General features: G+C 38.3%; 1 protein-coding gene across 1 annotated transcript in view; it reads left to right on the plus strand.

Annotated features, from left to right (window-relative positions):
• Positions 1 to 11,240, plus strand: part of chrm4a (cholinergic receptor, muscarinic 4a) — a 61,254-nt gene extending 50,014 nt beyond the window's left edge. Inside the window, exons 6-7 of the mRNA XM_088332177.1 lie at positions 613 to 882; positions 2,601 to 11,240. Coding sequence (XP_088188303.1) covers positions 613 to 882; positions 2,601 to 2,846 — 516 coding nt within the window. The 3' untranslated portion in view covers positions 2,847 to 11,240. The remainder of the gene's footprint in view (positions 1 to 612; positions 883 to 2,600) is intronic.
• Positions 11,241 to 11,493: the final 253 nt, after the last annotated feature.

The raw sequence follows: 11,493 nt of genomic DNA on the forward strand, positions 1-11,493 counted from the left end.
TTGACTGCAGCCAGGTCTTCTGCACGAGTTGTAGCTCCAGGCCAACAGTTTTATCTGTATTAGTTCTGGGGTTGGTGACTGATTTAAAAACGTTATCATTGTATTATTCTTTGTCACTCAGACATTAAAAATATAAAGAGACAAGTATGTTTCGTTCGTACGGTTAGACTACCTAGCTATGCTTACCTGGGTGACTACATCACGTACATTGCCTCGCAATTAGGAATAATATGAATACATCTGTGAGGGATTCTTCTGGAGTTACATCTTTTTTGTAAACATTGCTAACATTTCTTTTGCCTATCGTTTTAAATACTGAAGCCTGATGTAAGCTGTTGCTGGATGTGCTATTGGTTATATTTAACCTGCATCAGTGCAAAGAAATCCTGTGAGTAATAACAATTGTGCCTTCCCATGCATTTGATAAGCCAGGGCCCTGGGTAATTTTGATTCTTATTGCTGTTTTAACAATTATCCCATAACCATTTTCTCTCAATGTCTCATTAGAACAGACCATAATGTTACATAAAATTGTGTAAAATGGAATGGCAGAGATGAATTTCCAAATACAAGCTCGTTGTTTTGTGTTCATTTATTTCTTTATTTTCACAGGCTTCACCGAATCCCAACCCAGTTCCAGCAAGCCTGACAAATCCTTCCTTGTCGAAAATCAATGCCACCTCGAGGTGGTCCAAGATAAAGATCGTAACCAAGCAGGCAGGGGACGAATGCATCACAGCAATCGAGATCGTTCCGCCCGTAGAGGGAGCCGAGAGGCATTCCATTCCCATCAGCCGTCCCAGGACGGTCGCCAGGAAGTTTGCCAGCATCGCTCGGAGCCAAGTCAAGCGCAAGAGACAGATGGCCGCCAGGGAAAAGAAAGTATGTTTTGGGCAATGCTGTGTGATTTATCACGTTTAGGAGTGTTGGCTGCAGCTGCCCGGTAAAACTAAAAGACCATTACAGAGATAAGTAATAATAATTAGTAATAATATTGCCACAGGGGATCATCAAGGGAAAAATATGAAGCTCCTAATAGAAAAGAATCAGGACAAGCACTTAAAAGAATATTGAGATATACATTTTAGTGAAAGAACTATGCACACACGGAACCAACTCAATTACAATTTTATAAAGAGGTGAGATACAAGCACAAGAACATGCAATTATTGTGAGGAAAAAAGTATTTACAGTAGTCAACCACAAATTGTGCACGAGTTCTCACTCACGAATATGAGAGGGGTCTTTAGATTAGTGCCCCCAAATTATTTGTCCAGCCTGGATTGAATCACATTCTAAAGCATTTTAGTTTGTAAAATTTCAGAAATTCCTACTGTATTTGTGAACACTCTCGTAATTCAGTCGATGTTTTGCCGCGTGGCGAGCAGTGCTAACAATGGTTTGTCCAAGATAAGGTACCCTAAACTTTCAGAAATGTCAAATTCACAATGAAATGTACATTCATCCCTAAAATATTCATAGCTTTGATATATTCATCAACAATTTAACTGTTATTTATTTACTTAAATATAATTGACATGTTAATTTATTATAATAAATGCATCAATACATAATTCGAGCAAAGGTATCAGAGATTGCAAATGGTAGATACTTTTATTCTGTGTGTTCTTAGTTTGCAAATAATAATAATAATAATAAAATAAGAAGAAATATGAAGTACTGATACCTGTGAACCTCAGCCAATTGCTCCCCTTGATAGTGAGTGTATTACCCCTTATTCAGCGATAATAAACCTTAAGTTCCGTGTTACTCTGTTTGTTCTTATACAAGAAGTAAAAATGAAAAATATGAAGGTAAAATAATGTGCTTGTTCATTTGTATTTAACCCATTTAATGTCAGACGTTTTTGTTCAAATTTTTTTTTAGACTGGAGCTAAGTTGAGGACAATCTAATAGTGTTTCTTTGTCACTTTTATTACAAACTACACTCAAACCTAGCAAATCATTTCCCGAATCTGTTACGTTGTACACACGCATTGCGGGGCATCAAACTTAACTAAATTCCTCGGCACACGCGTCGGGGATTCGACCCGAGTCGACTACCAGTTGGGCCTGACAAATTTACCACGGATTAGTAGCATTTTCATTTTTCTAGAAGCATTTTAAAATCGATTTCCTTTCTTCAAAGTCAAGTGTGGTTGCCATCACTTGGTTCAATAGGTTCAGTTTGTAAAGCAAGGACTCATTATTGAGGTATCAGCTGCTAAAATGTGTATACATTTTCAGGACACCCGGTATTTATTACTGTCAGTTAAATATATTAAAAGATCATCCATACTTGTCACAATGTGTTTGTGATGTGCTTTTTTTTTGTGTATGAGCGATGGCTTGTAATGTGGTGACAAAAATACTGGCGGGTTGAAAGACCGATTTTACTTTAAATTTTCTTAAATAAATATTTTCTCAATGTTTTAACACTATGTGTAAAAAACAATATCATCTTTCATATGGGCACTGGAATGAATTGCAAAAAAGTTTTTTTTTCTTCCCTCCAGCTCATTAGATGAAAAACAACTCGATCTGCCCAGGGAGTCGAAATGATTGAAAGCCTTCTTTAATGCTTTTGCTTGTCCCGACAGGTGACCAAAACCATCTTTGCCATCTTGCTGGCTTTCATCATAACGTGGACACCGTACAACGTGATGGTGCTCATTTCCACTTTCTGCCAGTCTTGCGTTCCCGACACCGTGTGGGCCATCGGCTACTGGCTGTGCTACGTCAACTCCACCGTCAACCCGGCTTGTTATGCCCTTTGCAACGCCACTTTCAAAAAGACTTTTAAAAATCTGCTGCTTTGCCAGTACAAGAACATCGGCACAAGATGAGCGAGCAGTGATAGACACGGGGGTCAGGATTTCAAAAGGGCGGGATGTTTGCAAAGGAGAAACACGCTTCATTTATGTTAATTAATGGAGGGTTAATGGAGAAATATGTTTATGTATACATTATCTTCCAAAAGTTTGGGGTCGCTTAAGAGGTCCTTATTTTATAAAGAAACACACTTTTTTTCAGTGAAGATAACATTAAACTAATCAGAAATATGCCCCATATGTTGTTTATCTGGTAACTGACCATTTTAAATGCAATTGCTACATAAGTGTATAGAGGTCCATTTGTAGCAACCAGCACTCGTGTTGTAATTGTACATTGTGTTTGCTAATTGCATTAGAAGGCTAATGGATCCTTGCCAATATGGCGGCCTCGGTGGTAAGCGCACAGCCCCATGGTGCAGAGATCTGGGTTCAATTTCAGCTACCGCAGCTTCCCCGTGCAAATTATAGAAGAATTTACTTTTATTGTCATTCTTTGTAACCATGCACACAGAACGAAATGTCGATACACCTGACCCGTACAGTTAAACTGTAGCGAGCCGATGCAGCTGCAGCCAAACAGGGCGCAGCCATTTTAGACCCAACTGCTGTGTTGGGACTCATTAGGTGACCACACACCCCTATTCCAACCCCTAATGCCAAGCGCCAAGCAGGGAGGCAATGAGTACCAATGTTGTAAGTCTTGGGTATGACTCGGCCGAGGCTTGAACCAGCGACCTCCCAGTCTCGGAGCGGGCGCCCTACCATCTAGGCTACCGAGCATGTTCTCCCTGCTTTTGTTTCCTCTAGGCAATCCACTTCAGAGAAGAGCACAAACAGAGTAGTAAGATAAGTAGGAGGGCCCACTGCACAAGTACATTAGAGTCTCTAGTTTGAGAAATAGACGCCTTCATTAAATAGTACTCATTAAACACCAGTGTCAACATCTACAGAGAAGAGGCGACTCTGAGATGCTGGCCTTCAAGGTAGAGTGGCAAAGAAAAGGCCATATCTTTGACAGAAAAACAAAAGGAAGGGAACAATATGGGCAAAACACATAGACATTGGACATATCATTTGATAAAAGCTTGTTTCTTTCATGGAAAACATAAAACTATCAGGGTGACCCTAAAGTTTTGAACGGTAGTGTACAAACAAATTTATAATGGAAATTGGAAAGGCAAAGATATTTCAAAACTTTCCATTATACCTTTGGATTCAAATGAAATAGCAACATGTTTTATTTACTATAATTTTCTAATATCTTGATTCTTCTCAAATCTACACTGTGGGTGTAAAAATTGATTGCAGCTTACAAAGATGACCTGCCAGCTTATTTCAAAAGGGGTTAGAGTCTTGATGTCTCCAGCTGTCTATCGCACAAAATGTGTAAATTTAGTTGAGGAAAAATTTGGCTTTCCTTAAGCGTTATGGGTCTTTAAACTTGTATAGAAACTACATGAAAGGAAGATACTAGTAATGAGATCAAGTGTGTTAGAAACATAACTGTTCTATCACCACAATGACTCGCTTTGGTATGAATTTTTGGTTCATCAGTTTTTTTGAGTCGATTAAATTATAGAACCAATAAGGTCAACAGTTTTAAAACATAGTTAAAAAAGCATTACTGAAGACTCCAAACTAGTAAGTACTACATTGATGAGATGTACCGTATTTTCCGCACTATAGGGCGCACCGGGTTATAGGGCGCACCCCCAAAAAATAGTTTTTGGTCCTATATCTTCCATAGATAACGCGCACCGGTTTATAAGGCGCTACAATGGGAACGTCGACAAAACAGTCAGATGATTCAGTCCAACTGATTACCCCCTTAACATTCCCAAAACTTGCAAAGAAGCAAATACGTGTCGTAGACACGTGCGGATGCGGTGTCCGTACGATGTCACTTAAATGCGTCATTTCAAATATCATTCGGAAGGTTAAAGTCTTGGAATTCAAGAAATGCCAACCATTCCTTAGTTTCTATTTTCTTTTTCGCTCGCAACTTTACTGTGCATATGACAATAAACACTTGGAATTGAGTTTAATTCACTCAACTCATCACAGCAACATCAAGATCGTTCTAAAACAAGATACCGGGAAAATATAAAGCCGCATAACTCACCTAAGTTCTCACGTTCAATAATGATACGCAATCATGGTCTTCTTACAACCGTGAGTGTAGTAAATCCAGGAGAGTAAAATATTTACAAATACAGACTAATGAAACATGTTTCTTTATGGCGTAGTTTAGCAAGCTTGCTATTCAGTCATCTTTTTCAGCCAATTGCAGGGTTTGTTTTGGCCCTCTAGCGTATCCGAGGCTCCGAATAACTTCAGCCAATAGCGATCGATTTAACGAATGATTGACACATCTTTTTCGGCCAATTGCAGGGTTTGTTTTGGTCGTCTAGCGTATCCAAGGCTCCGAATAACTTCAGCCAATAGCGATCGATTTAACGGATGATTGACACATCTTTTTTGGCCAATTGCAAGGTTTGTTTTGGCCCTCTAGCCAATCCGAGGCTCCCAATAACTTTAGCCAATAGCGATCGATACAAATGATGATTGACACATTGGTTAGCCAATGAAACGCCGGTATATAAATCCCAGCATACACCGCGGACTAAAAATCGAGTCGGCGGCTGTTGCGCAAGTTGCGAGACCTTGCGATTTAATATGGAGCCATATATAAGGCGCACTGTATTATAAGGCGCATGTTCAGCTTTTGAAAAATATTAAGACTTTTAGGTGCGCCTTGTAGTGCGGAAAATACGGTAGTTTTAACATCAGTTTTTCAACCATTTCTGTTTTTCTGTGATCTCTACTCACCAAAATATGTCCTGTGCTCTGAGTAAAAATGTTTACATTTTGGTTGCAGCTCATTGCTCTTTCCCTGTGTTTAAGTAAATCTGTGGTGATTCCACAGTAGAATACGACTTTACCATACAAATTACACCTGGCATTGTCCCTTTCTGTAGTTGAAAAAAACGTTTATACCGCAATGCGCTTTCTCCATCATTTAACTTCTGGTAGGGGAGGGGACATAAATTTGGCTCTCTATTCTGCTTTGCACGCAGGGTGCAGACACGAGGACAGGAGTAGTGCTAAAGATGTGCCTGTCAGTCCCACACCAGGCATAAACCTAAAGTGGCCAAGGGTCCTGGGAGAGACGGTGAATGGCTGCGCTATGTACATAGAGAAATAGCACTTTGAGAAATTGGTGGAGAAGCGTGTTATCTATCTCATGAAAATAGTATCCTATCGATCTAATCCAAATACTGCTTAGTACCAATAGTATCAGTCTTTGGATCTATCCGCCCACCTCTAAAGCGCTGTAGTATTTTACACTCTATTTGTATTTGTAATGTTCATTAAATATTGTAAACTTTCAGCAGTTTTGAAAAAGAAAGTCCAAAAATTGTGGCATTAAATGAGAAAGTGCTTTGACACTGAAGAAACATAACCATCCATCCATCAATTATCTGCACAGGGTATCCTTGCTAGGGTCGCAGGGGGTGCTAGAGACCATCACAGCTATATTTGGGCAGTGGGCAGGGGAGACCCTGAACTGGTTGCCAGCCAGTTGCAGGGCACACAGGGACAAACAACTCACTCACTCATTCACACCGAGGGACAATTTGGACCTGCCAATTAAAATGAAATGCATGTTTTTGGAATGTAGGAGGAAACCGGAGTGCCCAAAGAAAACCCACGCAACCACAGGGAGAATATGCAAACAGGAAGGCTGTTAGCAAGTTTTGAACCCATGACCTCAGAACTATGCTGCAGATGCGCTAACCAGTCAGCTGCCGTGCCACCCAAAAAAACATAAGAATTTAAGATATTTTTAATTTAATACTTCTCTGATCACACAGCCTACCCTGCCTCCTCTGACCACACGTCACTCACCAACTCAATATTAGCCATACCAGTCCTTGCTAACAAAAGCCATTTCTCAAATATTTTTTGTTTTTGTTTTTGTTTTTTTGCCTCATTGATTGAGAGACAATTATCACTTCAGCCTGATTTTATTCCTCTGTCTACAGAAAACAATGCTGGGTGGTAATATACTCGGGGGTTTTTTCATAAGCCTATTTCAATCCAAGCACACAGTGGCTTTTGCAATCAAAAAGTTTTGGATGTAGAAATAGTTACCCAGGGATCAGAATGGAGATTTTCATTTTCAGCTGAAATAGCCAGGGTCCAGGGGCCGCAGGCCCCGGCCAGGTCCAGGGCGGAGCCCGGTGGGGGGCTCAGGGGGGCAAACCCACCCGAAGCCAACGGCATTTATCTTATTTGCTATGTGAAAATTGCACTAGAATGAATTAAATCCAACAAAACAGAAACCATGTATTTTTTTCAGTTTTAAGATGTTTAAAACAATTGGGGGATTACAATGTTACAACCATCACCATTGTTGTTGTGTTTTGATGATGAAAATGGACCTTGTATTTAGCTACTAATCAACAATATATATGAAAATATATACATTAATAACCATTCATCATTAATTTGAAAATAGAATGCACAAACTGAACATGCTTAAAGAAAATACATGTCAGTCTGTGACAGTCTTCACCAGCCATGACCACTTAAATTTATTCTTGATTCCTTTATCAATCTCGGAGACAAAAGCCTCGTCTTCTTATCTTAGTATTTTCATATTTACTTTTTCAAACACTCATTTCACCGTTTGAAAAGACCGGAAGGAGCGCCATGTTTGAGAAAGCCAATGCTCTGAACAAAAGCTCCGCTGATTGGTTATCAGCGAACCTATCGACCAATGGTAGGAGTCGATCTATTTGTTGTGTGTTATTGATCTAATGCGCTGCGCTTCTTTTTGCCGATTTTTCTCGCGATCTCTAACTGCTAACTTGGGGTGATGAAACAGTCACGTATCATACCTCACCCCCCCAAAATATTTTCTCATCGAATTTAGACGATTTACGGGAATTACCTTTGGGGTTCAAAAACAGCGGAAATCCGCGGATCCGCGGAAAATTCTGATCCCTGGTTACCATGCATGACGGATAAATGGACAGTCCAGGTAATTGTTTCTTTCATTGTCTAAAGGTGAGCTTGAAGCCTTGCTCAAGGACACACTCACAATATTCAGTACCCCCGACAAGTTCCAATTTCCATCCAATGCAACAGCATTTCAACCATGACATTATAATTCCAAAGCAAGGCCCAAATCCTGATGAATAAGTGCACAACCATGACTCTGTGCCATCTGGAGTATGACAAAGGATCCAAGGGCAATTTGCAACTGCAATTTTTTTTTGCTTACTGTCTAAACTACTGTGCCTGTCACCAATAATAACAAGGACAAATGCAGTTAGAGAGAAAGGGAAATGCTTTAGTGGGGTTTATTTGGACTCTGCATTTTTAGAATGGAAATCCATATTTAATATTCAAATTAATTCCATGTAACTAAGTATTACTTTGTAGCTGTGTTGGCCAATACATTTCACACCAAGGCCTGTCATACAGATTATCCACGCATTTCAGTTCGATCAAAAAGTTCTTTTCTATCGCCATCAAGTCTGATGCTGAAACTCGAGTCTGTCCTCTTGTATTTCTGGCATGATTTTTATTCAAAATGTCTGTTTGACAGGAACAGTGGGCAGAGGGATGTTTTTGTCACCTCTCCTGTTACAAGCCCCCAGATAATCATAGGTTGTGGAACCGCTGACATTTCCCTAGGCCAGCTAGAAGGCCTTGCCCCCGCCAACTTGAAATCTAAATTGCTAAACCAACACCTTTATGAACACTTATTTAATGCCACTGCTCCTGCAAAACTGATTGTGAAGGCCTCCAGGTAGATTTCTGATTCTGGCAACAAGTAATGGCTCAAACGTGATTAGTTTAAATATGAAAGCACACAACTGAAAGCAGCACAACCAGGGGGAAAGCAATGAATAGAACCGGACTGACAATTCGGAATTATTTGAATATTCATGGGCAAAATAAAAGTAACATAATTCAGGTTTTTTTTGTGCCATTAGAGAAGGCCTTCCAAACCCTGACAGCCCACCACTGATAGTAGTGACAATACCTCATGTAAACAAGGATTAATGTCACTATTTAAATGTACTTGTTTTTTAACTGAATATATACGACAGGTAAATTACAATTTTATAATTTAGTGCTATGATCAACATTTATCAAATATAGAATATATTTTACAGCAAATACTGCAGCTTTTTTTGTGTGCGTGTGTCACATGTTAACTGAATACTCAAACTCAGGTGCAACTTTTAACTATTATTAAGTTAGAGACAGTGACAATACTTTTGTTGCATAAGAGAGTGTTAGTAATGCAGGAGGAGTATTCTTCAATCACCAAAAGGAAATAAATCATAACATGTTTTAGTATTGGCTGTGGTCTTAGCGACTTAAGTATGAAAATAAATAATGTAAAACCTACAATATTTTGGGGGCAACAGGGGTCTTTTAATGGGACAGTGTGTATTATTTGGCGCCCATACTGGTTGAAAAAAATCCTTTATTATAGATAGATAGATAGATACTTTATAAAAATAATATATGGATTTAAAAAATAGGCTGAATATATAAACGATCATACAAACATACATTTTTGAAATAATTCTAGATGGAGAAATTTGCATTGATTCAATATAACAATTGTTGTAATCTTGCTGCTACGAATACCTGATAAAGGCTAGGTAAAAAAATGAGAAGAAATATTATACTATTTGGTCATTCTGAGTCTCCGTAGTTTGGATTCTCCCCTACTAAATAGCACTTGATTTTAGTTGTACTACACAATACATTACCAACTAGTGGTTAAACATTTAAGGTTATCTTCTACATTATGCGGCTGTATTTAAATGCTGCAGATTTATATCCAGTTTAATACTGCTGTATTCTTTCTCAAACTACAGGCTTTTTCGTCCGCCCAGCTGAATTTAAATGTTAAAAATATAATGATGACACGTATTCTGTGGACAAAAAATTTACAACGCATGACGATGTGTTGATTTGGTGCCACTCTTGTCCCAATTGTCCCAGACATTCAAGGAGTTACAGTATGAGGAATTCAAATGTGCCCAAGACTTTTGGATCACTCTGTATTTTCACTTTACCAACAGTTCAAACCCTTTTCTTTTTGATATGGCATAAATCTTACCATTTGTCCAAGCCAGATTTTAATGACAAAATAAACCATCATCAAAATGAAATGATCCGCATTTATATAGCGCTTTTCAAGTCAATGACTTCCCAAAGCGCTTTACATTGTGGTTCACATTTCCCAATAGTGGCCGTGATCTGTGGAGCCACGTAAGGCGCTAACCTGCTCATTGGGGGTATTGGGGGTTCAGTGTCTTACCCAAGGACACTTCGACATGTAACACGGACAAGCCGGGATTCGAACTGGGATCCCTTAATCCTCAAACGATCGCTCTACCTCCTGAGCTACTGCCGCCCCAAAAGAACATTGCCAACTCATTTGCCGCTTGAATAGATCCTTAACTGTTAGGTGCAAATAAAATGCATTTACCTTAGTCAAAACATTTCAATGTTTTAGAATCAAAATTAACCCACATCATTACGGCTGTACAAAGTCATTTTCCCAGTACGAATGAAATTAATAGGAAGACTTCAATGGGGAAATCCTGATGCTTTGCAAGTGAAGGCTCAATGTACAGTACACCCGTGTACAGCAACACTCAATATTTTTACTACACAACCAAAAGATGCTGTAACGCTTTAAGGCAAGTGGCAAAGTATGATAGCTAAAAGTTTTTTGTTGATTTTTCTTCCTTACTAAAGCATGCTTGTCAGAATCTACTGTGATTTACAATGTACAGAGCATGCGCTTTTCTTTTTTTTTTAAATAATCCAATGTTGTTCTTTCCTGTCAATAGTGAACATTCAAAAGCTTCAAATAAGGTAAAACCCCGAAAATGTGTCATTTACACATGACTGTTCCAAAATTGAATTACATTATTTTTAATCAGGAGTGGAACTATTCTGGATTTTGATCAACAAAATCTAGCCAAATGACTAGAATAACCAATTTATTGTGTATTTTATTGTGTCTTTTGTTAGTTAGGCTCCCGTGGAAAACTATCAAAGAAGGTACAATCATTTTTATTTGACTTTGTGGACTTCCTTTCTGAGAAATCTTTAACAAAAAATGTATAATGTGTCTTTTATTTTGAAATATGTGTCCATAAAATATTCAATGTATACTCTTTCTATTCAATGTACTGTTCTAAGAACTGTTTTCCCAAAAACAAAGTTGGGGAATTGTTCTGTCCTGTTGAAATCACGATATGTTTTTATTTCATATATTCAAAAAAATACTAATGACGTGTATATTGTACTATTTTGAAAGAATTAAAACAAATATCCGCTAGTGCACATGTCTCAAAGTCATACACCAGGATCTGTTGTATTTTTTTTCACTGTCTATTACTTTTCCCTGAAAAAAAAGACTGTTTTTGGTTAGATTTATGTACTGAATTGTTATTGGATTTTAATCCAGATTTTGAAAAATATTTTCGATGAGTGAATGAAAGAAATTTGTTTTATTGTTTTTTAATTGAAGTAAATTTAGCCCCCTTTTGCTACAAAAAAAACTATAAGCTACTGATGGTACCTGAATAATACTGGCTTTTTTCAATTTAGT

Source organism: Urocampus carinirostris, chromosome 3 (genome assembly GCF_059441175.1).
Source record: "Urocampus carinirostris isolate Australia breed hairy pipefish chromosome 3, RoL_Ucar_1.0, whole genome shotgun sequence".
Taxonomy (NCBI): domain Eukaryota; kingdom Metazoa; phylum Chordata; class Actinopteri; order Syngnathiformes; family Syngnathidae; genus Urocampus; species Urocampus carinirostris.